Raw genomic sequence first — 27,360 nt, forward strand, 5'->3', positions numbered from 1 at the left:
GCCAGGTGTTACTCTCTTCCTGAAAGAGATCAATTATGTCAACAAAGGGTATCATGCTCTGCTGGTACATTGTAGAACAGATGTCCACAGGCAGAAAGTGTACAATGTAATAACGTGCAGTGTAGCCCAAAGATGATGCTTTTGTTGTGTTGTATTTGACAGTAAAACTTTAGTGTGAGTGAGGGGGGAATATTACATTTTTTACTCAGTGAATGTCATTAATGTGCAAATGTTGCCTTGAGCAAAAATAGAATGCCTGTTTGTTTCATTCTATTTCTACATAGTTTTTTTCCCACGTGAAATATGTAGATGTGTGTGTGGTCACTAGCGTTCTATTATAAAGGCTGTCATGGCTAACTGCAATATTAGTGCATTGTTTTTTTCCCTCAAGACTTCTAGTGTCATTTGCAGTAAAGTCTAGGCAACAAATAATATTGGATTACATTCCTTACATTTAGGTTCACATTAACCACTTTATATTTTACACACAGAGACTGATCATGTTATTTTGTTGTTTAATTAGTTAAAACCAGCATTTCCCCCTAGCAAGGATTTTTTTGCGTGTCTCAGTGCAACAACAAAAAGTGTTACCTTTTTGTGCCCTCAGCAGTTTGCATCCCTGAATAGAGGGCTTCAGATTGGATGATGACGTGCATATTGATGACGTGGCTGCTGGAAAACGTAACCTTAACGTGTAGGTGTCTGGGTTTCTTTTAATGTCATGGTGTGATTGATGTAGGTACTGCCTGCTGAGGACTCTGAAGCAGTGTCAGTCGGTGAAGGAGGCTCTAGCCGCGGCAGGGAAGGAGACGGTACTGCAGGGCAGGAACAGGGATGAGCCTGCGCACTACTGCACCATCTGTGAGGTACGTCAGGGGCTCCGGCCCATTTCAACCCCTTGTCCCTTACCCAAGCTGCTACTCCACACAGTCATTACATTGTCAGTATTGATAGGTTTGTTTTGAGTAACTGACAGTAATGTTCTGGTTGACAATGGAGAAATTGATTACAGTCCATGACTATCATATGAGTAACTGACAGGATTTTGTGTTGACGACTGAGTAAATGACCGTTTCTGACTTCAGTGTGTGTGTTGGTTGACTGTTACTGACGTGCATGTGTGTGTGCATTGGTTGATTGTATTACAGATGGGAATGGGCATTTTACATGTTTTGACTGTTCAAAATGAGTACTCAAATGGAAAAAAGCACATTTATGTATTTGCAAACAGTGAACAACAATGCCTAATATCATAACCATTACAGATAATGAATCCTAATTGCCAAATTGCCTTATTTATTCATTATTTATTTATTTTTTTAAAGTGCCATTTTAAGATGTTTGTTAACTGTATCAACAGGTTATATTATATTGTGGAACACAGTCTTCGAAAAAGTAGTAACCTCAGCAATGTAGCGCTTGCTTGTAGAATGGCATAGCCTTGTTTTGTTAATTTAGCAGACAACACTCTTTCCCGCGCGCTTATCAGAGTCAAGACACCTACACTACATGACCAAAAGTATGTGGACGCATGCTCACCCGATATCTCATTTCAAAATCATGGGCATTAATATGGAGTTGCTTCCATTCAGCCTTGAGCCTCATTGAGGTCAGGCGATTGGGCCTGGCTCGCAGTCAGTGTTCCAATTAATCCAAAAGGTGTTTGATCGGGTTGAGGTCAAGGCTCTGTGCAGGCCTATCAAGTTCTTCCACACTAATCTCGACACAAACCAATTCTGTATGGACCTCGCTTTGTGCAAGGGGGCATTGTCATGTTGAAACAGGAAAGGGCCTTCCCCAAACTGTTGCCAGAAAGTTGGAAGCATAGAATCGTCTAGAATGTCACTGTAAGCTGTAGCATTAAGATTTCCCTTCACTTGAACTAAGGGGCCTAGCCCGAACCATGAAAATCCTCCTCCACCAAACTTTACAGTTGGCACTATGCATTCGGGCAGGTAGCGTTCTCCTGGCATCCACCTAACCCAGATTTTTCTGTCAGACTGCCAGATGGTGAAGCGTGATTTATCACTCCAGGGAACTTGTTTCCACTGCTCCAGGGTCCAATGGCGGCTAACTTTACACCACTCTAGCCGACGCTTGGCATTGCGCGTGGCCATCTTAGGCTTGTGTGCATCTCCTCAGCCATGGAAGCCCATTTCATGAAGCTCCAGATTAACAGTTATTGTGCTAACGTAGCTTCCAGAGGCCATTTGGAAGTTGGTAGTGGTTGTTGCAACAGACGATTTTTACGAGCTTCAGCACACTGCTGTCCCGTTCTGAGCTTGTGTGGCCTACCAATTCGCAGCGGGGCCGTTGTTGCTCCAAAATGTTTCCACTTCACAATAACAGCCCTTACAGTTAACCCGGGCAGCCCAAGCAGGGCAAAAATTTGACGAACTGACTTGTTTGGCCATGTGTATTTTATAGTTAAAAGAATGTAATTGAACAGAATAGTGTGAGTTGCGTCTTGCGTCTGGAACAGTTAGAAGTAATATTTTAGTTTTATTGGCTAGTCTGAGATTTGGCTTTTTCTTTGCTCCTTTGCCTAGAAGGCAAGCATCCCGGAGTCACCTCTTCACTGTTGACGTTGAACCTGGTGTTTTGCGGGTACTATTTAATGAAGCTGCCATTTGAGGAACTTGTGAGGCATCTTTCTCAAACTAGACACTAATGTACTTGTCCTCTTGTTCAGTTGTGCACCGGGGCCTCCCACTCCTCTTTCTGGTCTGGTTAGAGCCAGTTTGCGCTGTTCTGCTGTTTTAAATTTGAGGTTTGAGGATCACAAAGAACAACATTCGTGAGACGCAGAAAAGATGAAGATGTTGGAGTGCTTGACGCCATCAAGCATGGTGGAGGCAAACTGATGGTCTTGGGGGTGCTTTGGTGGTGGTAAAGATTTGTACAGGTTTGAAGGGATCTTGAAGAAGGAAGACTCACTCCATTTTGCCATGCCATACGCTGTGGACGGCGCTTAATTGGAGCCAATTTCCTCCTACAACAGGATAACGACCCAAAGTCAGCTGGTATTCTGTCTATAATGGTGTAGCCAGCAAAGTCACCGGATCTCAACCCTATTGAGCTGTTGTGGGAGCAGCTTGACCGTATTGGTACCGTAAGAAGTGCCCATCAAGCCAATCTAACTTGTGGGAGGTGCTTCAGGAAGCATGGGCTGAAATCTCTTCAGATTACCTCAAGATATTGACAACTAGAATGCCAAAGGTCTGCAAATGGAGGATTCTATGACGAAAGTAAAGTTTGAAGGACACATTTATTTCAATTAAAAATCATTATTTATAACCTTGTCAACATCTTGACTATTTCCTATTCATTTTGCATCTCATTTCATGTATATTTTAATGGAAAACAAGGGAATTTAAGTAACCCCAAACAGTTGAATGGTAGTATGTATGTTAATTCTACTTCAAGGGGTGTTAAAATTCTAATTGAAATAGCTAGATGGTCCTTGGTATGACCTTAAACCAATTCCCTACAGCTCAGTAGAACCCTCCCCCGGCTTACAGGGATATGACTGAACAGCTTCAAAATGGAGTTTTCACCTCAGTTCTACTACTCATGCCCATCCCTAGTTACTGACGTGTGTTGGTTGACTATGTTCCAGGTGGAGGTGTTTAACCTGCTGTTTGTGCGGAGCGAGCTCCTCTCCAGGAAGCAGAAGCAGTACGTGGTTCACTGCCAGGACTGTGCCCGGAAAGGCAGCGCCGAGCTGGACAACTTTGTGGTTGTAGAGAAACACCGGATGGATGATCTCATGCAGGTCTACGACCAGTTCACACTAGTAAGTCACACTTTGATTTGGCTCTATTGACATTGTTGGGATGTACGTAGAGATCCTATTAAAGGACTACTTCCTCATTTGATTGGTATATTGGCCAGTGTTTGTGTTGAGTGAGTTCCATGTGCATTTCTATAAAATACCTTTTTTTGGTTTCCTGTTTCATGCTCTGAATCGGTATTGAACTCCCTCTTTCTCACCAGGCCCCTCTGCATTCATCTTCATCTTGACATTAGACATCCCTTCAGCTTCTCTGGGGCGACCAAGCATTACAGGAACTTTCATTTCAAAGGAAAAATGGACCATTTCTGATATTCAGGAAAGTCGAGACAGTCTCCCCGTATGGCTGTTCTCCATAGCGACGGCTGGAGGCAGCAGCGGCTGCGTGTGTCTATGCAACCTGTCAAGTGCGCCGTGTCAACCCCCCTCTTCCCCCTGGGGGGTGCCAGAGAGCGCACTTCCCAACACAGGACTCCCCCCTTGTAACAATGGTTCAGCTCTTTTTAATGGAGGACTTTATCCAAAAACATATGGGAAAGGGGTGGGAATTATTATTGAGTGAAGATGTTTTGTAGATATTGTATCTGTCACAACTGGCAACACCACCCTAAAAGACTACTGACTGGACAACCTGTTCTCTCATTTTTTAAATTCTGTTAACAGGCTGAGATGTGATCCCTTTGTTTTCCTTCCCTCTAAGGAGCACTAGCCTAACTGGTCTTTTTCTATGGTAGATAGTAATTTTAAGACTCTTTGGATGGCAAAATCTACAAAAAAATTGTAATGTGAAGAGTTTAGGTGATTATCCTTTTTTTTTTTTTTTTTTTTACAGCTTTTATGTTTTATCTTTGTTATTTTGGAGCTATGACGTTCAGTTTTTGGTTGTTTATTAGGTTTTTTAAAAAAGAGGAAAAATGTTGGGGAAAATCAATAGCCAAGTCACAAAGAAAAATGGGTTGCACATTGACCTAAAGGAGAATTTAGCTTTTTTTATAACCAAATGTTTTTGATGTAAATGGCATGTTTATTGAAGGGTCCAGACAGTTTTTTGCCATTTCACTTGGATTTGAGAAACTTACCGCCACCAGCGATTTAATTCCTTCATCCTCGTTGTTCAGTATGTGGGCTCTGAAAAATTAACTGCTCCAAAAACACCCCAATATGTCCTTTTTGAAATGGAAACACTGTGTACAGATGACGTCGTCATCCTGAACTTTATCCGCAACGTTATATTCCATTTTGTTGCGAATCAAGTGATACCATTCTACAGGTCACAGCTAAAACACTTGCGTAAATGAGGGGTACAAAGTATATTGAAAGGAGATGCTTCCACACAGGAAGTTCCAGACGCTTGTAGAATCGATGCCAAGGTGCATTGAAGCTGTTCCGGCAGCTCTTGTTGTCCCAACACCCTATTAAGACGCTTTGTTGGTGTTTCCTTTATTTTGGCAGTTACCTGTAGCAGTAGTCTACACGGAGATTGAAACAGCTGGATATGGGAAATGTCTTGAGACGTACAAAATGGAATATAGCACTGCGGAGTGACACAATTTCAAAGACCTGCATTACGTTTTTTTCAGGGCCCCCATACTGCACAACGAGGATGAGGAAATGATTCGCTGGTTGTGTTTCTCAAACAAGTGAAATCGCATGAGAATGTGGACTACTATAACATTCCATTTACATCAAAATACAGATTTGGTTGTAAAAAAAAGTTTACTACTCCTTTTAAGGAATAAAGTTTGATTTGTGATTTTTATGTTTCTAATCTTGATGTAAATTTACACTATTTATAAATACATATTTATTGCTTGAAAATATTTGTTGATGGAATGCTGTTATTTTTTTCCAGAGTACCTGCCATTAAATTTGAAGGAGTTTTGTCATTTTAACACAACTCCTCGTACATTTTCTATATATAAATAAAAACTGCTAAGCAAGCGTTGTACAGAAACTTACATTTAAAATTGTTTTATTGTTTTGAAGAATGTTTTATGATGAGTCATTAAACACAATTGTCAAATAATCCATGGATGTAATTGCTTTCACCAGTGTGTGCGTACAGCATGTCTGCAGAAATAATTAATTGTTTTGCACTGCAGTGTTTCAACTTTAAGACCTAATGTACATTTCAAGGCCACGGTGAACAAAGGAACCCAGTAAAATGTTTTTTTTTCTAGACAAAACAGGGCCCAATCCAAATACAGCTGACCTCATTAACGCATTAGAACTTGTATTTATTTGATGATACAAAAGCATTGTCACACGGTCTCTGAATTGGAAGAAAATACTTACCGTGAGATTAAGTGACAAGTGATTATTTGAGTAGGGCCTAAAACCCAGCAGACAATGTAGCTGTAGAATCAACCACACAGAATTCTACACTGTATGCCAGGTCAACAACCTACCAGCAAACTGAACTAAAGATGGCTGTATGTAAATTTAGAATACAAGCGATACTAATCCACAGTACATGTAATTTGAGACATGAAGAACATGGCAGCCATCAGCGACCCAGTAGCCAGATGTAGCTGCTGACTGCCCCACAGGATCTACACTGACTACTGAGCAGCTGACAGACACCGACACGGCTGCCCACAAGGACCCAAAATGGCCAACCTTGCTTAGCACAGTCCAAGCGAAGACGGCCGTCACTGGGTTAGCACTGAATACCTGGGAGCTTGTGACTTATTTAAACACATTCAGCAGAGGATCACTAGTAATCTACACTGCTCAAAAAAAAGGGAACACAAATATTCTTAAATACTTTTTTCTTTACGTAGTTGAATGTGCTGACAACAAAATCACACAATAATCAATGGAAATCAAATGTATCAACCCATGGAGGTCTGGATTTGGAGTGACACTCAAAATTAAAGTGGAAAACTACACTACAGGCTGATCCAATGTCCTTAAAACAAGTCAAAATGAGGCTCAGTAGTGTGTGTGGCCTCCCTACAACGCCTTGGCATGCTCCTGATGAGGTGGCGGATGGTCTCCTGAGGGATCTCCTCCCAGACCTGGACTAAAGCATCCGCCAACTCCTGGACAGTCTGTGGTGCAACGTGGTGTTGGTGGATGGAGCGAGACATGATGTCCCAGATGTGCTCAATTGGATTCAGGTCTGGGGAACGGGCGGGCCAGTCCATAGCATCAATGCCTTCCTCTTGCAGGAACTGCTGACACACTCCAGCCACATGAGGTCTAGCATTAGGAGGAACCCAGGACCAACCGCACCAGCATATGGTCTCACAAGGGGTCTGAGGATCTCAACTCGGTACCATGTGTTCGCCAGAGGTAGCCTGTGCGGCCCCCCAAAGAAATGCCACCCCACACCATTTTTTTAAAAAAATTACCTTTATTTTAAGTCAGTTAAGAACAAATTCTTATTTTCAATGACGGCCTAGGAACAGTGGGTTAACTGCCTGTTCAGGGGCAGAACGACAGATTTGTACCTTGTCAGCTCGGGGATTCGAACTTGCAACCTTTCGGTTACTAGTCCAACACTCTAACCACTAGGCTACTCTACCCACTAGGCTACTGACCCACCGCCAAACCGGTCATGCTGGAGGATGTTGCAGGCAGCAGAACGTTTTCCACGGCGTCTCCAGACTGTCACGTGCTCAGTGTAAACCTGCTTTCATCTGTGAAGAGCACAGGGCCAGTGGCGAATTTGCCAAACATCCTGCACGGTGTTGGGCTGTAAGTACAACCCCCACCCGTGGATGTCGGGCCCTCATACCACCCTCATGGAGTCTGTTTCTGACCGTTTGAGCAGACACATGCACAATTGCGGCCTGCTGGAGGTCATTTTGCAGGGCTCTGGCAGTGCTCCTCCTGCTCCTCCTTGCACAAAGGCGGAGGTAGCAGTCCTGCTGCTGGGTTGTTGCCCTCTTACGGCCTCCTCCACGTCTCCTGATGTACTGGCCTGTCTCCTGGTAACGCCTCCATGCTCTGGACACTACGCTGACAGACACAGCAAACCTTCTTGTCACAGCTCGCATTGATGTGCCATCCTGGATGAGCTGCACTACCTGAGCCACTTGTGTGGGTTGTAGACTCCGTTTCATGCTACCACTAGAGTGAAAGCACCACCCGCATTCAAAAGTGACCAAAACATCAGCCAGGAAACATAGGAACTGAGAAGTGGTCTGTGGTCACCACCTGCAGAACCACTCCTTTATTGGGGGTGTCTTGCTAATTGCCTATAATTTGCACCTGTTGTCTATTCCATTTGCACAACAGCATGTGACATTTATTGTCAATCAGTGTTGCTTCCTAAGTGGACAGTTTGATTTCACAGAAGTGTGATTGACTTGGAGTTACAGTGTGTTGTTTAAGTGTTCCCTTTATTTTTTTGAGCAGTGTAATGAGGCCTTGGTAAGAATGTCTCCGTGTCTGTTTTTAGCCTCTGAGATGTAGTACTGCTGGTTGGCGGGTTAAGACCCCTGCAGTAAGTAATCCTGACTGGGCCACTCATCTACAAAGGGCGTTTTTCTGCAAGGTGCAGCCAGTCTGTATAGCAGCGTCATCATCCGGTCCAGGCAGCTTCATACCTATACAGTGAACAGAGAAGAGAGGTCAGTTGCATAGAACTGACATGCAGTCAATGGAGCTCAGTTGACCACATCTCTTCCAGGTTAATAGTTCCTGTTTTATTATTATACTGAGGACTTCTAGTTGGAGGGAGATTGATTCTCCTTTAATCAGCCTGTTGTGACGTGGAAACAGAAGATCAAAGGGAATCTGGTGGCCTTGGATTGAAGAGAATGAAAAGTCAAACAGAGGAGTGAAGTTCTACCCCACCTTAACCTAACAGCAATCCCCAGGTTATAGTGATAAACCCTGTTCTTTCCCCACACATGTAGCCCCTCCCCCACGTGTGTTTGTGCAGTGTGACTTGATTTTATGGTGTCGGAGTGAATTTTACACATGCTATAGGTCGCACTAGGAGGGAGATTATACAATATGATGCCCTAGACCCCTCAAATTCAACTCTGGACCTCAAAGCCAGTTCCACTGCATTGTTCCCCTCGCACTTTTCCATGACACCACTGAACCTGGCTGGCCCATAGAGATTGATATAGGACTCATCTTTATATCTGTGCCATTATAGCATCTGTGACAGCTTGGGTTGTGCCATTGAGGTTACAAACCATAGGAAAACCCACCCAGTTTACTACTTGACTACTTTAAGATGGTGGATGATGGCAATGTCCAATAGCAATGACAATGTCCATGCTAAAACGGGTTATATCCATGATGAGTCCTCGATCTACCTCTATGAGGTGGCCTCCTCTTACTGTATCTCTTTGGTTGAAATCTTGAGGCCCAGGTAATGGGAATTGGATGGTCAACTGCCATATATGGGTATAAAGACACAACAGTCAGGCGTGTGTGTTCGTGTGTTGAGGGACTATCACTTGGGCTAGGATTCAATACGATCGCGCCAGTAGAGCGCTGCCGACAATTCATGTTAAACGCTGCAGATGTTGACTCAATCTGAAATGACCTTGAAATGTCAAGACAACTTAACTGCTATCCACTGACTTCTCTGTTTTCCCCTCTGACCTGCCAGGCTATAATGGACAGAGCAGACAACACCAAGGCCTAGATTCAATCAGATCAAGCGTTAAACAGCGATTGCAGACACCCGCATAGCAGATGTTTTGGCGGTGTTGGAAGTGGAACTGGGTTGAAGCTCTCAAATCGGTGAACAGCTGCTCTTGCGTTAATTGTCACGAAGCCACACCCACGCGTTAGAAATTCAGAATGAGAACATTTAGGCTTTTTAGAAATAATTACGCTCAAATTAAAAATCATTGAACGTAATACACAATCCAGTGTTCAAACTTGTAAAGAAGGCTGCATGGGATTTATGTTAATGCGACTCTGTTCAGCCAATGGCAACGTTCGCTTCTGGTATAACGCCAGGAGCCGCTTGTGGATTTGACAGCTCCACCACCGACACCGCCAAAACAACCGCTATGCAGATGTCGGCCAAAACGGATCTGATTGAATAGAGCACTAAATGAATAGTCAAGTCCACCATGAGATGGATCATGTGACTCGCAGGCTTTAAATGCTAGTTCCATTTACAATCAGTTCTGCAAACGCAGTCTATGGCTAGGTTCCTACTACCCATGATGATTGAATTCTCATAGACCTCCCCTTGTCCTAGAGATTGGGGGGAAAGGTAGGGGCAGCAGGTGAGAGACAGAGGAGACTCCCTGGCTCGTCTGCTGTCAGGTAGACAGGAAACTAGCGGGGCATGATAAGATGTTAAAGAGTTAGCAAATCAAATCAAATGTATTTGTCACATACACATGGTTAGCAGATGTTAATGCTTGTGCTTCTAGTTCCGACAATGCAGTAATAACCAACGAGTAATCTAGCCTAACAATTCCACAACTACTACCTTATACACACAAGTGTAAAGGGATAAAGAATATGTACATAAAGATATGAATGAGTGATGGTACAGAGCAGCATAGGCAAGATGCAGTAGATGGTATCGAGTACAGTATATACATATGAGATAAGTAATGTAGGGTATGTAAACAAAGTTGCATAGTTTAAAGTGGCTAGTGATACATGTATTACATAAAGATGCAGTAGATGATATAGAGTACAGTATATACATATACATATGAGATGAATAATGTAGGGTATGTAAACATTATATTAAGTAGCAGACCTCATAACACTGAATATGTCTTTCCACCACCATGTGAGCACTAACCAACAGTCATGGCCCATTTCACTCCCCTCCCTCTCTCCTCTGTGAGAGCTGGCAACGTGAGAGGTATTTGAAGAGAGAGGCAACTTTTCTGCAGGGTAAGTGTGAGCTGTGCCCTTAATGGCCTCCGTTTCCCCCTCTCCTTCCCGTTTCCCCCTCTCCTTCCTGTTTCCTCTCTGGCCGTGTTGCAGACAGGTGGCCTTGACTGCTAATTTTAGCCCTGTTCATTGTCCCGATGGGGTTCTCACAGCTATGGGCCTGCAATCAACCAACTGGTTTAGTGTGTGAGCTGGGGTCAGTCAGACAACTCTCTTCATACACACACGCACACCAACACACTCACCTTCATCATCTCTGACTCATTCATTCATCCTGACTTCTACAACTAACATGCTGTAGTTTGATTGGCTCCTGTCCCCAGCCAATGCCAGGTCTCTCTCATGTAGCCCATTGATAAAGTCAGGGTCCTATAGAACATGGCACATGCTGTTCCTCCAGAGGCCAAGTCCATTCATACATAACACAGCCATATGCTCAGAGGGTGTACGAGTGACCCCAAGCCCTAAACATTACCATACATAACAATAGTTACAACCACATGCACACACACACTGCTGCACACATGAGAGACCTGTACAACTAGTAAAACATCTGACGGATACATAACCACGATGACACACACTCACCCCAACAGGTTTTGTACTCACTGTGTTTGGTTCCCAGACCCCGTGGCATATATATATATATATCTCTCCTTCTTCTTCTTCTTCTTCTTCTTCTTCTTTCTCTCAGTGGCAGCTCTTTCCCTTGTCACCTTTCTTTCCTCTGCGGAGAACGAGAGAGGGGGAGGGGAAAGAAGAAAGAGAGAGGGGGCAGAGATAGAGGGGGTGGGGAAAGAAGAAAGAGAGAGGGGCCAGAGAGGGGGGGAGAAAGAGAGATTCCATGTGAAACAGCATTCCAGTGTGTTCAATAAGTAATGAGCTGTAGATGTGTCAGTCTTGAGGCAGGGCCCAGTGTTCTCTATTTCTTTCTACTTGTCTGTTCTTTGGCTCTTTTCTCACCTGTGTCCATCGTGTACTTCTCCTATCCTATATTTCTCAGTCTTTTATCTCTCAATGAATCCACATACTTCAGTATGCATGTGTGACAGAAAGTCACTCAGTCACGCAGTGTGACATGGAGATGGCAGACATCAGGTAGCATTAGGGTGCTGGGCTTTCTCAGTCAACGACTGGTCCAGAGGCGCAAGAAACTCTGACATATTTGTGAATGGGGAGGCTTGGAAGAGGACACTCATTGAGAAAAACTAGGGGAGTTGGTTTTCCGTGTAGAAACTGACCCAGAGAAAGTGCCATGAAAAGAATAATGGTGCCATGATCTCAAGAAAAGAGCAATCATATTGTGTTGCATCTGACTCTTGATCATTCATTGTGTCAGTGTTAAAATCAAATAAATGAATACAATTCATCTACGGTAGTTCTGTCAAATTTAGTTTGGCCATCAGGTGACCTAGGTGGTTTTCCATTGGTTCTTTCCGTGCTGCGTTACTGCAGTATGTTGCCATGGAAACCTGGAGTCAAGGGTACTTGGCTGTTCAAAGTGGAGGAGTTGTGCGTGTGTGTGTGTAGAGATGGATTTTTTTGTTGAATCTTTATTTAACTAGGCAAGTCAGTTAAGAACAAATTCTTATTTACAATGACGGCCGACCCCGGCCAAACCCGAACAACACTGTGCCAATTGTGCACCGCCCTCATCTGCCCCTATCTGGAGGGAAATAGTAAAACACTGCCCCTATCTGGAGGGAAATAGTAAAACACTGCCCCTATCTGGGGGGAAATGGTTAAACACTGCCCCTATCTGGAGGGAAATGGTAAAACACTGCCCCTATCTGGAGGGAAATAGTAAAACACTGCCCCTATCTGGAGGGAAATGGTTAAACACTGCCCCTATCTGGGGGGAAATGGTTAAACACTGCCCCTATCTGGAGGGAAATGGTTAAACACTGCCCTTATCTGGAGGGAAATGGTAAAACACTGCCCCTATCTGGAGGGAAATAGTAAAACACTGCCCCTATCTGGAGGGAAATGGTAAAACACTGCCCCTATCTGGAGGGAAATAGTAAAACACTGCCCCTATCTGGAGGGAAATGGTTAAACACTGCCCCTATCTGGGGGGAAATGGTTAAACACTGCCCCTATCTGGAGGGAAATGGTTAAACACTGCCCTTATCTGGAGGGAAATGGTAAAACACTGCCCCTATCTGGAGGGAAATAGTAAAACACTGCCCCTATCTGGAGGGAAATGGTAAAACACTGCCCCTATCTGGAGGGAAATGGTTAAACACTGCCCCTATCTGGAGGGAAATGGTTAAACACTGCCCTTATCTGGAGGGAAATGGTAAAACACTGCCCCTATCTGGAGGGAAATGGTTAAACACTGCCCTTATCTGGAGGGAAATGGTAAAACACTGCCCCTATCAGGAGGGAAATGGTTAAACACTGCCCTTATCTGGAGGGAAATGGTAAAACACTGCCCCTATCTGGAGGGAAATGGTTAAACACTGCCCTTATCTGGAGGGAAATGGTAAAACACTGCCCCTATCTGGAGGGAAATGGTTAAACACTACCCTTATCTGGAGGGAAATAGTAAAACACTGCCCCTATCTGGAGGGAAATGGTTAAACACTTTCCCTATCTGGAGGGAAATAGTAAAACACTGCCCCTATCTGGAGGGAAATGGTTAAACACTGCCCCTATCTGGAGGGAAATGGTTAAACACTGCCCTTATCTGGAGGGAAATGGTAAAACACTGCCCCTATCTGGAGGGAAATGGTTAAACACTGCCCTTATCTGGAGGGAAATGGTAAAACACTGCCCCTATCTGGAGGGAAATGGTTAAACACTGCCCTTATCTGGAGGGAAATGGTAAAACACTGCCCCTATCTGGAGGGAAATGGTTAAACACTGCCCTTATCTGGAGGGAAATGGTAAAACACTGCCCCTATCTGGAGGGAAATGGTTAAACACTGCCCCTATCTGGAGGGAAATGGTTAAACACTGCCCTTATCTGGAGGGAAATAGTAAAACACTGCCCCTATCTGGAGGGAAATGGTTAAACACTTTCCCTATCTGGAGGGAAATAGTAAAACACTGCCCCTATCTGGAGGGAAATGGTTAAACACTGCCCCAAAATCTATCCTACCCTGTCTTTCTAAGGTCTTCGAAAGCCAAGTTAACAAACAGATCACCGACCATTTCAAATCCCACCATACCTTCTCCGCTATGCGATCTGGTTTCAGCGCTGGTCATGGGTGCACCTCAGCTACGCTCAAGGTCCTAAACGACATCATAACCCCATCGATAAGAGACATTACTGTGCAGCCGTATTCATCCACCGGGCCAAGGCTTTAGACTCTGTCAATCACCACATCCTCATCAGAAGACTCGATAGCCTTGGATTCTCAAATGATTGGCTTGCCTGGTTCACCAACTACTTCTCAGATAGAGTTCAGTGTGTCAAATCTGAGGGCCTGTTGTCCGGGCCTCTGGCAGTCTCCATGGGGGTGCCACAGGGTTAAATTATTGGGCCGACTCTCTTCTCTGTATACATCAATGATGTCGCTCTTGCTGCTGGTGAGTCTCTGATCCACCTCTAAGCAGACGACACCATTCTGTATACTTCTGGCCCTTCTTTGGACACTGTGTTAACAACCCTCCAGACGAGCTTCAATGCCATACAGCTCTCCTTCCGTGGCCTCCAAATGCTCTTAAATACAAGTAAAACTAATACCTAGGTGTCTGGTTAGACTGTAAACTCTCCTTCCAGACCCACATCAAACATCCAAAGTTAAATCTAGAATTGGCTTCCTATTTCGCAACAAAGCATCCTTCACACATGCTGCCAAACATACCCTTGTAAAACTGACCATCCTACCGATTATTGACTTTGGCGATGTCATCTACAAAATAGCCTCCAATACTCAATAGATTGGATGCAGTCTATCACAGTGCCATCCGTTTTGTCACCAAAGCTCCATATACTACCCACCATTGCGACCTGTACGCTCTCGTTGGCTGGCCCTCGCATCATACTCGTCGCCAAACCCACTGGCTCCAGGTCATCTACAAGACCCTGCTAGGTAAAGTCCCCCCTTATCTCAGCTCGCTGGTCACCATAGCAGCACCCACCTGTAGCACACGCTCCAGCAGGTATATCTCTCTGGTCACCCACAAAACCAATTCCTCCTTTGGCCGCCTCTCCTTCTAGTTCTCTGCTGCCAATGACTGGAACGAACTACGAAAATCTCTGAACCTGGAAACACTTATCTCCCTCACTAGCTTTAAGTAGCAGCTGTCAGAGGAGCTCACAGATTACTGTACCTGTACATAGCCCATCTATAATTTAGCCCAAACAACTACCTCTTCCCCTATTTATTTATTTTGCTCCTTTGCACCCCATCATTTCTATTTCTACTTTGCACATTCTTCCACTGCAAATCTACCATTCCAGTGTTTTACTTGCTATACTGTATTTACTTTGCCACCTTTGCCTTTACCTCCCTTATCTCACCTCATTTGTTCACATTGTATACAGACTTATTTTTCTATTGTATTATTGACTGTATGTTTGTTTTACTCCATGTGTAACTCTGTGTTGTTGTATGTGTCAAAATGCTTTCCTTTATCTTGGCCAGGTCACAATTTTAAATGAGAACGTGTTCTCAACTAGCCTACCTGGTTAAATAAAGGTGAAAAAAAATCTAATAAAATAAAACATGTGGAGGGTAAACAGTTAAACACTGCCCCTATGGGGAGGGAAACAGTTAAACACTGCCCCTATGGGGAGGGAAACAGTTAAACACTGCCCCTATGGGGAGGGAAACAGTTAAACACTGACCCTATGGGGAGGGAAACAGTTAAACACTGCCCCTATGGGGAGGTGAACAGTTAAACACTGACCCTATGGGGAGGGAAACAGTTAAACACTGACCCTATGTGGAGATAAACAGTAAAACACTGCCCCTATGTGGAGCGAAACAGTTAAACACTGCCCCTATGGGGAGGGAAACAGTTAAACACTGCCCCTATGGGGACGGAAACAGTTAAAACACTGCCCCTATGGGGAGGGAAACAGTAAAATACTGCCCCTATGGGGAGGGAAACAGTAAAATACTGCCCCTATGGGGAGAGGAACAGTAAAACACTGACCCTATGGGGAGGGAAACAGTTAAACACTGCCCCTATGGGGAGGGAAACAGTAAACACTGCCCCTATGGGGAGGGAAACAGTAAACACTGCCCCTATGGGGAGGGAAACAGTAAACACTGCCCCTATGGGGAGGGAAACAGTTAAACACTGACCCTATGTGAAGGGAAACAGTTAAACACTGACCCTATGGGGAGGGAAACAATTAAACACTGACCCTATGGGGAGATAAACAGTAAAACACTGCCCCTATGGGGAGGGAAACAGTTAAACACTGACCCTATGGGGAGGGAAACAGTTAAACACTGACCCTATGTGAAGGGAAACAGTTAAACACTGACCCTATGTGAAGGGAAACAGTTAAACACTGACCCTATGGGGAGGGAAACAGTAAACACTGCCCCTATGGGGAGGGAAACAGTTAAACACTGACCCTATGTGAAGGGAAACAGTTAAACACTGACCCTATGGGGAGGGAAACAATTAAACACTGACCCTATGGGGAGATAAACAGTAAAACACTGCCCCTATGTGAAGGGAAACAGTTTAACACTGCCCCTATGGGGAGGGAAACAGTAAAACACTGCCCCTATGGGGAGGGAAACAGTAAACACTGCCCCTATGGGGAGGGAAACAGTTAAACACTGACCCTATGTGAAGGGAAACAGTTAAACACTGACCCTATGGGGAGGGAAACAGTTAAACACTGCCCCTATGGGGAGGGAAACAGTTAAACACTGCCCCTATGGGGAGGGAAACAATTAAACACTGACCCTATGGGGAGATAAACAGTAAAACACTGCCCCTATGTGAAGGGAAACAGTTTAACACTGCCCCTATGGGGAGGGAAACAGTAAAACACTGCCCCTATGGGGAGGGAAACAGTAAACACTGCCCCTATGGGGAGGGAAACAGTTAAACACTGACCCTATGTGAAGGGAAACAGTTAAACACTGACCCTATGGGGAGGGAAACAATTAAACACTGACCCTATGGGGAGATAAACAGTAAAACACTGCCCTTATGTGAAGGGAAACAGTTTAACACTGCCCCTATGGGGAGGGAAACAGTTAAACACTGCCCCTATGGGGAGGGAAACAGTTAAACACTGCCCCTATGGGAAGGGAAACAGTTTAACACTGCCCCTATGGGGAGGGAAACAGTTTAACACTGCCCCTATGGGGAGGGAAACAGTTAAACACTGCCCCTATGGGGAGGGAAACAGTTTAACACTGCCCCTATGTGAAGGGAAACAGTTAAACACTGCCCCTATGGGGAGGGAAACAATTAAACACTGACCCTATGGGGAGATAAACAGTAAAACACTGACCCTATGTGAAGGGAAACAGTTAAACACTGCCCCTATGGGGAGGGAAACAATTAAACACTGACCCTATGGGGAGATAAACAGTAAAACACTGCCCCTATGTGAAGGGAAACAGTTTAACACTGCCCCTATGGGGAGGGAAACAGTTAAACACTGCCCCTATGGGGAGGGAAACAGTTTAACACTGCCCCAATGGGGAGGGTAACAGTTAAACACTGACCCTATGGGGAGGGTAACAGTTAAACACTGCCCCTATGTGGAGGGAAACAGTTAAGCACTGCCCCTATGGGGAGGGAAACAGTTTAACACTGCCCCTATGTGGAGGGAAACAGTTAAGCACTGCCCCTATGTGGAGGGAAACAGTTAAGCACTGCCCCTATGTGGAGGGAAACAGTTAAGCACTGCCCCTATGGGGAGGGTAACAGTTTAACACTGCCCCTATGTGGAGGGAAACAGTTAAGCACTGCCCCTATGGGGAGGGAAACAGTAAAACACTGCCCCTATGGGGAGGGAAACAGTTAAGCACTGCCCCTATGGGGAGGGAAACAGTTAAGCACTGCCCCTATGTGGAGGGAAACAGTTAAACACTTCCCCTATGGGGAGGGAAACAGTTAAACACTGCCCCTATGTGGAGATAAACAGTAAAACACTGCCCCTATGTGAAGGGAAACAGTTAAACACTGCCCCTATGGGGAGGGAAACAGTTAAACACTGCCCCTATGTGAAGGGAAACAGTTAAACACTGCCCCTATGGGGAGGGAAACAGTTAAACACTGCCCCTATGTGGAGGGAAACAGTTAAGCACTGCCCCTATGTGGAGGGAAACAGTTAAGCACTGCCCCTATGGGGAGGGTAACAGTTTAACACTGCCCCTATGTGGAGGGAAACAGTTAAGCACTGCCCCTATGGGGAGGGAAACAGTAAAACACTGCCCCTATGGGGAGGGAAACAGTTAAGCACTGCCCCTATGTGGAGGGAAACAGTAAAACACTGCCCCTATGGGGAGGGAAACAGTTAAGCACTGCCCCTATGTGGAGGGAAACAGTTAAGCACTGCCCCTATGTGGAGGGAAACAGTTAAGCACTGCCCCTATGGGGAGGGTAACAGTTTAACACTGCCCCTATGTGGAGGGAAACAGTTAAGCACTGCCCCTATGGGGAGGGAAACAGTTAAGCACTGCCCCTATGGGGAGGGAAACAGTTAAGCACTGCCCCTATGGGGAGGGTAACAGTTTAGCACTGCCCCTATAGGGAGGGTAACAGTTAAACACTGCCCCTATGTGAAGGGAAACAGTAAAACACTGCCCCTATGGGGAGGGAAACAGTTAAGCACTGCCCCTATGGGGAGGGAAACAGTTAAGCACTGCCCCTATGTGGAGGGAAACAGTTAAACACTTCCCCTATGTGGAGGGAAACAGTTAAACACTTCCCCTATGTGGAGGGAAACAGTAAAACACTGACCCTAAGGGGAGGGAAACAGTTAAACACTTCCCCTATGTGGAGCGAAACAGTTAAACACTGCCCCTATGGGGAGGGAAACAGTTAAACACTTCCCCTATGTGGAGCGAAACAGTTAAACACTGCCCCTATGTGAAGGTAAACAGTTAAACACTGCCCCTATGGGGAGGGAAACAGTTAAACACTTCCCCTATGGGGAGGGAAACAGTAAAACACTTCCCCTATGTGGAGGGAAACAGTAAAACACTGACCCTAAGGGGAGGGAAACAGTTAAGCACTGCCCCTATGTGGAGGGAAACAGTAAAACACTTCCCCTATGTGGAGGGAAACAGTAAAACACTGACCCTAAGGGGAGGGAAACAGTTAAGCACTGCCCCTATGTGGAGGGAAACAGTTAAGCACTGCCCCTATGTGGAGGGAAACAGTTAAGCACTGCCCCTATGTGGATGGAAACAGTTAAACACTGCCCCTATGGGGAGGGAAACAGTTAAACACTTCCCCTATGGGGAGGGAAACAGTAAAACACTGCCCCTATGTGGAGCGAAACAGTTAAACACTGCCCCTATGGGGAGGGAAACAGTTAAACACTGCCCCTATGGGGAGGGAAACAGTTAAACACTGCCCCTATGTGAAGGGAAACAGTTAAACACTGCCCCTATGGGGAGGGAAACAGTTTAACACTGCCCCTATGTGAAGGGAAACAGTTAAACACTGCCCCTATGTGAAGGGAAACAGTTAAACACTGCCCCTATGGGGAGGGAAACAGTTAAACACTGCCCCTATGTGAAGGGAAACAGTTAAACACTGCCCCTATGGGGAGGGAAACAGTTAAACACTGCCCCTATGGGGAGGGAAACAGTAAAACACTGACCCTAAGGGGAGGGAAACAGTTAAGCACTGCCCCTATGGGGAGGGAAACAGTTAAACACTGCCCCTATGGGGAGGGAAACAGTAAAACACTGACCCTAAGGGGAGGGAAACAGTTAAGCACTGCCCCTATGGGGAGGGAAACAGTTTAACACTGCCCCTATGTGAAGGGAAACAGTTAAACACTGCCCCTATGTGAAGGGAAACAGTTAAACACTGCCCCTATGGGGAGGGAAACAGTTAAACACTGCCCCTATGTGAAGGGAAACAGTTAAACACTGCCCCTATGGGGAGGGAAACAGTTAAACACTGCCCCTATGGGGAGGGAAACAGTAAAACACTGACCCTAAGGGGAGGGAAACAGTTAAGCACTGCCCCTATGGGGAGGGACACAGTAAAACACTGACCCTAAGGGGAGGGAAACAGTTAAACACTGCCCCTATGGGGAGGGAAACAGTTAAACACTGCCCCTATGTGAAGGGAAACAGTTAAACACTGCCCCTATGGGGAGGGAAACAGTTAAACACTGCCCCTATGGGGAGGGAAACAGTAAAACACTGACCCTAAGGGGAGGGAAACAGTTAAGCACTGCCCCTATGTGGAGGGAAACAGTTAAGCACTGCCCCTATGGGGAGGGAAACAGTTAAGCACTGCCCCTATGGGGAGGGGAACAGTTAAACACTGCCCCTATGGGGAGGGTAACAGTTTAACACTGCCCCTATGGGGAGGGGAACAGTTAAACACTGCCCCTATGGGGAGGGAAACAGTTTAACACTGCCCCAATGGGGAGGGTAACAGTTAAACACTGACCCTAAGGGGAGGGAAACAGTTAAGCACTGCCCCTATGGGGAGGGGAACAGTTAAGCACTGCCCCTATGTGGAGGGAAACAGTTAAACACTGCCCCTATGGGGAGGGGAACAGTTAAACACTGCCCCTATGTGGAGGGAAACAGTTAAGCACTGCCCCTATGTGGAGGGAAACAGTTAAGCACTGACCCTATGGGGAGGGGAACAGTTAAACACTGCCCCTATGTGGAGGGAAACAGTTAAGCACTGCCCCTATGTGGAGGGAAACAGTTAAGCACTGCCCCTATGTGGAGGGAAACAGTTAAGCACTGACCCTATGGGGAGGGGAACAGTTAAACACTGCCCCTATGTGGAGGGAAACAGTTAAGCACTGCCCCTATGTGGAGGGAAACAGTTAAGCACTGCCCCTATGTGGAGGGAAACAGTTAAGCACTGCCCCTATGTGGAGGGAAACAGTTAAGCACTGCCCCTATGTGGAGGGAAACAGTTAAGCACTGACCCTATGGGGAGGGGAACAGTTAAACACTGCCCCTATGTGGAGGGAAACAGTTAAGCACTGCCCCTATGTGGAGGGAAACAGTTAAGCACTGCCCCTATGGGGAGGGGAACAGTTAAACACTGCCCCTATGGGGAGGGTAACAGTTAAACACTGACCCTATGGGGAGGGGAACAGTTAAACACTGCCCCTATGGGGAGGGTAACAGTTTAACACTGCCCCTATGGGGAGGGGAACAGTTAAACACTGCCCCTATGGGGAGGGTAACAGTTAAACACTGACCCTATGGGGAGGGAAACAGTTAAGCACTGCCCCTATGGGGAGGGAAACAGTTAAACACTGCCCCTATGGGGAGGGAAACAGTTAAGCACTGCCCCTATGGGGAGGGGAACAGTTAAACACTGCCCCTATGTGGAGATAAACAGTAAAACACTGCCCCTATGTGGAGGGAAACAGTTAAGCACTGCCCCTATGGGGAGGGGAACAGTTTAACACTGCCCCTATGGGGAGGGGAACAGTTAAACACTGCCCCTATGGGGAGGGTAACAGTTAAACACTGACCCTATGGGGAGGGAAACAGTTAAGCACTGCCCCTATGTGGAGGGAAACAGTTAAACACTGCCCCTATGGGGAGGGAAACAGTTAAGCACTGCCCCTATGGGGAGGGAACAGTTAAACACTGCCCCTATGTGGAGATAAACAGTAAAACACTGCCCCTATGTGGAGGGAAACAGTTAAGCACTGCCCCTATGGGGAGGGGAACAGTTAAACACTGCCCCTATGGGGAGGGTAACAGTTAAACACTGACCCTATGGGGAGGGGAACAGTTAAACACTGCCCCTATGGGGAGGGTAACAGTTTAACACTGCCCCTATGGGGAGGGGAACAGTTAAACACTGCCCCTATGGGGAGGGTAACAGTTAAACACTGACCCTATGGGGAGGGGAACAGTTAAACACTGCCCCTATGTGGAGGGAAACAGTTAAGCACTGCCCCTATGTGGAGGGAAACAGTTAAGCACTGCCCCTATGGGAAGGGAAACAGTTAAACACTACCCCTATGGGCAGGGAAACAGTTAAGCACTGCCCCTATGGGGAGGGGAACAGTTAAACACTGCCCCTATGTGGAGATAAACAGTAAAACACTGCCCCTATGTGGAGGGAAACAGTTAAGCACTGCCCCTATGTGGAGGGAAACAGTTAAACACTGCCCCTATGGGGAGGGAAAGAGTTAAGCACTGCCCCTATGTGGAGGGAAACAGTTAAGCACTGCCCCTATGGGGAGGGGAACAGTTAAGCACTGCCCCTATGGGGAGATAAACAGTAAAACACTGCCCCTATGTGAAGGGAAACAGTTAAACACTTCCCCTATGGGGAGGGAAACAGTTAAACACTGCCCCTATGGGGAGGGAAACAGTAAAACACTGACCCTAAGGGGAGGGAAACAGTTAAGCACTGCCCCTATGGGGAGGGAAACAGTTAAACACTGCCCCTATGTGAAGGGAAACAGTTAACACTGCCCCTATGGGGAGGGTAACAGTTTAACACTGCCCCTATGGGGAGGGGAACAGTTAAACACTGCCCCTATGGGGAGGGAAACAGTTTAACACTGCCCCAATGGGGAGGGTAACAGTTAAACACTGACCCTAAGGGGAGGGAAACAGTTAAACACTGCCCCTATGGGGAGGGAAACAGTTAAACACTGCCCCTATGTGAAGGGAAACAGTTAAACACTGCCCCTATGGGGAGGGAAACAGTTAAACACTGCCCCTATGGGGAGGGAAACAGTAAAACACTGACCCTAAGGGGAGGGAAACAGTTAAGCACTGCCCCTATGTGGAGGGAAACAGTTAAGCACTGCCCCTATGGGGAGGGAAACAGTTAAGCACTGCCCCTATGGGGAGGGAACAGTTAAACACTGCCCCTATGGGGAGGGTAACAGTTTAACACTGCCCCTATGGGGAGGGGAACAGTTAAACACTGCCCCTATGGGGAGGGAAACAGTTTAACACTGCCCCAATGGGGAGGGTAACAGTTAAACACTGACCCTAAGGGGAGGGAAACAGTTAAGCACTGCCCCTATGGGGAGGGGAACAGTTAAGCACTGCCCCTATGTGGAGGGAAACAGTTAAACACTGCCCCTATGGGGAGGGGAACAGTTAAACACTGCCCCTATGTGGAGGGAAACAGTTAAGCACTGCCCCTATGTGGAGGGAAACAGTTAAGCACTGACCCTATGGGGAGGGGAACAGTTAAACACTGCCCCTATGTGGAGGGAAACAGTTAAGCACTGCCCCTATGTGGAGGGAAACAGTTAAGCACTGCCCCTATGTGGAGGGAAACAGTTAAGCACTGACCCTATGGGGAGGGGAACAGTTAAACACTGCCCCTATGTGGAGGGAAACAGTTAAGCACTGCCCCTATGTGGAGGGAAACAGTTAAGCACTGCCCCTATGTGGAGGGAAACAGTTAAGCACTGCCCCTATGTGGAGGGAAACAGTTAAGCACTGCCCCTATGTGGAGGGAAACAGTTAAGCACTGACCCTATGGGGAGGGGAACAGTTAAACACTGCCCCTATGTGGAGGGAAACAGTTAAGCACTGCCCCTATGTGGAGGGAAACAGTTAAGCACTGCCCCTATGGGGAGGGGAACAGTTAAACACTGCCCCTATGGGGAGGGTAACAGTTAAACACTGACCCTATGGGGAGGGGAACAGTTAAACACTGCCCCTATGGGGAGGGTAACAGTTTAACACTGCCCCTATGGGGAGGGGAACAGTTAAACACTGCCCCTATGGGGAGGGTAACAGTTAAACACTGACCCTATGGGGAGGGAAACAGTTAAGCACTGCCCCTATGGGGAGGGAAACAGTTAAACACTGCCCCTATGGGGAGGGAAACAGTTAAGCACTGCCCCTATGGGGAGGGGAACAGTTAAACACTGCCCCTATGTGGAGATAAACAGTAAAACACTGCCCCTATGTGGAGGGAAACAGTTAAGCACTGCCCCTATGGGGAGGGGAACAGTTTAACACTGCCCCTATGGGGAGGGGAACAGTTAAACACTGCCCCTATGGGGAGGGTAACAGTTAAACACTGACCCTATGGGGAGGGAAACAGTTAAGCACTGCCCCTATGTGGAGGGAAACAGTTAAACACTGCCCCTATGGGGAGGGAAACAGTTAAGCACTGCCCCTATGGGGAGGGGAACAGTTAAACACTGCCCCTATGTGGAGATAAACAGTAAAACACTGCCCCTATGTGGAGGGAAACAGTTAAGCACTGCCCCTATGGGGAGGGGAACAGTTAAACACTGCCCCTATGGGGAGGGTAACAGTTAAACACTGACCCTATGGGGAGGGGAACAGTTAAACACTGCCCCTATGGGGAGGGTAACAGTTTAACACTGCCCCTATGGGGAGGGGAACAGTTAAACACTGCCCCTATGGGGAGGGTAACAGTTAAACACTGACCCTATGGGGAGGGGAACAGTTAAACACTGCCCCTATGTGGAGGGAAACAGTTAAGCACTGCCCCTATGTGGAGGGAAACAGTTAAGCACTGCCCCTATGGGAAGGGAAACAGTTAAACACTACCCCTATGGGGAGGGAAACAGTTAAGCACTGCCCCTATGGGGAGGGGAACAGTTAAACACTGCCCCTATGTGGAGATAAACAGTAAAACACTGCCCCTATGTGGAGGGAAACAGTTAAGCACTGCCCCTATGTGGAGGGAAACAGTTAAACACTGCCCCTATGGGGAGGGAAAGAGTTAAGCACTGCCCCTATGTGGAGGGAAACAGTTAAGCACTGCCCCTATGGGGAGGGGAACAGTTAAGCACTGCCCCTATGGGGAGATAAACAGTAAAACACTGCCCCTATGTGAAGGGAAACAGTTAAACACTTCCCCTATGGGGAGGGAAACAGTTAAACACTGCCCCTATGGGGAGGGAAACAGTAAAACACTGACCCTAAGGGGAGGGAAACAGTTAAGCACTGCCCCTATGGGGAGGGAAACAGTTAAACACTGCCCCTATGTGAAGGGAAACAGTTAACACTGCCCCTATGGGGAGGGAAACAGTTAAACACTGCCCCTATGTGAAGGGAAACAGTTAACACTGCCCCTATGGGGAGGGAAACAGTTAAGCACTGCCCCTATGGGGAGGGAAACAGTAAACACTGCCCCTATGGGGAGGGAAACAGTTAAGCACTGCCCCTATGGGGAGGGAAACAGTTAAACACTGACCCTATGTGGAGATAAACAGTAAACACTGCCCCTATGTGAAGGGAAACAGTTAAACACTTCCCCTATGGGGAGGGAAACAGTTAAACACTGCCCCTATGGGGAGGGAAACAGTAAAACACTGACCCTATGGGGAGGGAAACAGTTAAGCACTGCCCCTATGGGGAGGGAAACAGTTAAACACTGCCCCTATGGGGAGGGAAACAGTTAAGCACTGCCCCTATGTGGAGGGAAACAGTTAAGCACTGCCCCTATGGGGAGGGGAACAGTTAAACACTGCCCCTATGGGGAGGGAAACAGTAAAACACTGCCCCTATGGGGAGGGGAACAGTTAAACACTGCCCCTATGGGGAGGGAAACAGTAAAACACTGCCCCTATGGGGAGGGGAACAGTTAAACACTGCCCCTATGGGGAGGGAAACAGTAAAACACTGCCCCTATGTGGAGGGAAACAGTTAGCACTGCCCCTATGGGGAGGGAAACAGTTAAGCACTGCCCCTATGGGGAGGGGAACAGTTTAACACTGCCCCTATGGGGAGGGGAACAGTTTAACACTGCCCCTATGGGGAGGGGAACAGTTAAGCACTGCCCCTATGGGGAGGGAAACAGTTTAACACTGCCCCAATGGGGAGGGAAACAGTTAAGCACTGCCCCTATGTGGAGGGAAACAGTTAAACACTGCCCCTATGTGGAGGGAAACAGTTAAGCACTGCCCCTATGGGGAGGGAAACAGTTAAGCACTGCCCCTATGGGGAGGGAAACAGTTAAGCACTGCCCCTATGGGGAGGGTAACAGTTTAGCACTGCCCCTATAGGGAGGGTAACAGTTAAACACTGCCCCTATGTGAAGGGAAACAGTAAAACACTGCCCCTATGGGGAGGGAAACAGTTAAGCACTGCCCCTATGGGGAGGGAAACAGTTAAGCACTGCCCCTATGTGGAGGGAAACAGTTAAACACTTCCCCTATGTGGAGGGAAACAGTTAAACACTTCCCCTATGTGGAGGGAAACAGTAAAACACTGACCCTATGGGGAGGGAAACAGTTAAACACTGCCCCTATGTGGAGGAAACAGTTAAACACTGCCCCTATGGGGAGGAAACAGTTAAACACTTCCCCTATGTGGAGCGAAACAGTTAAACACTGCCCCTATGTGAAGGTAAACAGTTAAACACTGCCCCTATGGGGAGGGAAACAGTTAAACACTTCCCCTATGGGGAGGGAAACAGTAAAACACTTCCCCTATGTGGAGGGAAACAGTAAAACACTGACCCTAAGGGGAGGGAAACAGTTAAGCACTGCCCCTATGTGGAGGGAAACAGTAAAACACTTCCCCTATGTGGAGGGAAACAGTAAAACACTGACCCTAAGGGGAGGGAAACAGTTAAGCACTGCCCCTATGTGGAGGAAACAGTTAAGCACTGCCCCTATGTGGAGGGAAACAGTTAAGCACTGCCCCTATGTGGAGGGAAACAGTTAAACACTGCCCCTATGGGGAGGGAAACAGTTAAACACTGCCCCTATGGGGAGGGAAACAGTAAAACACTGCCCCTATGTGGAGGGAAACAGTTAAACACTGCCCCTATGGGGAGGGAAACAGTTAAACACTGCCCCTATGGGGAGGGAAACAGTTAAACACTGCCCCTATGTGAAGGGAAACAGTTAAACACTGCCCCTATGGGGAGGGAAACAGTTTAACACTGCCCCTATGTGAGGGAAACAGTTAAACACTGCCCCTATGTGAAGGGAAACAGTTAAACACTGCCCCTATGGGGAGGGAAACAGTTAAACACTGCCCCTATGTGAAGGGAAACAGTTAAACACTGCCCCTATGGGGAGGGAAACAGTTAAACACTGCCCCTATGGGGAGGGAAACAGTAAAACACTGACCCTAAGGGGAGGGAAACAGTTAAACACTGCCCCTATGGGGAGGGAAACAGTTAAACACTGCCCCTATGGGGAGGGAAACAGTAAAACACTGACCCTAAGGGGAGGGAAACAGTTAAACACTGCCCCTATGGGGAGGGAAACAGTTTAACACTGCCCCTATGTGAAGGGAAACAGTTAAACACTGCCCCTATGTGAAGGGAAACAGTTAAACACTGCCCCTATGGGGAGGGAAACAGTTAAACACTGCCCCTATGTGAGGGAAACAGTTAAACACTGCCCCTATGGGGAGGGAAACAGTTAAACACTGCCCCTATGGGGAGGGAAACAGTTAAAACACTGACCCTATGGGGAGGGAAACAGTTAAGCACTGCCCCTATGGGGAGGGACACAGTAAAACACTGACCCTAAGGGGAGGGAAACAGTTAAACACTGCCCCTATGGGGAGGGAAACAGTTAAACACTGCCCCTATGTGAAGGGAAACAGTTAAACACTGCCCCTATGGGGAGGGAAACAGTTAAACACTGCCCCTATGGGGAGGGA

At 46.8% G+C, this 27,360-nt stretch overlaps 1 protein-coding gene and 1 long non-coding RNA gene across 5 annotated transcripts in view; one reads left to right on the plus strand and one right to left on the minus strand.

The window, feature by feature from the left end:
* Positions 1-5,819, plus strand: part of LOC118377574 (lysine-specific demethylase 6A-like) — a 60,789-nt gene extending 54,970 nt beyond the window's left edge. The window contains exons 27-29 of the mRNA XM_052513968.1: positions 740-866; positions 3,620-3,796; positions 3,997-5,819. Of these exons, the coding sequence (XP_052369928.1) occupies positions 740-866; positions 3,620-3,796; positions 3,997-4,023 (331 nt within the window). The 3' untranslated portion in view covers positions 4,024-5,819. The remainder of the gene's footprint in view (positions 1-739; positions 867-3,619; positions 3,797-3,996) is intronic.
* Positions 5,820-7,152: 1,333 nt separating this feature from the next.
* The window catches only part of LOC127927491 (uncharacterized), a 52,930-nt gene continuing 32,722 nt past the window's right edge, over positions 7,153-27,360 (minus strand). For all 4 annotated transcript variants that reach the window (XR_008127774.1, XR_008127773.1, XR_008127772.1 and 1 more), the window contains 2 exons: positions 11,240-11,357; positions 7,153-8,349 (listed from right to left, as the gene is read on the minus strand). This is a non-coding gene — a long non-coding RNA (uncharacterized LOC127927491). The remainder of the gene's footprint in view (positions 8,350-11,239; positions 11,358-27,360) is intronic.

The sequence above is a fragment of the Oncorhynchus keta genome, unplaced genomic scaffold (assembly GCF_023373465.1).
Source record: "Oncorhynchus keta strain PuntledgeMale-10-30-2019 unplaced genomic scaffold, Oket_V2 Un_scaffold_14384_pilon_pilon, whole genome shotgun sequence".
Taxonomy (NCBI): Eukaryota; Metazoa; Chordata; class Actinopteri; order Salmoniformes; family Salmonidae; genus Oncorhynchus; species Oncorhynchus keta.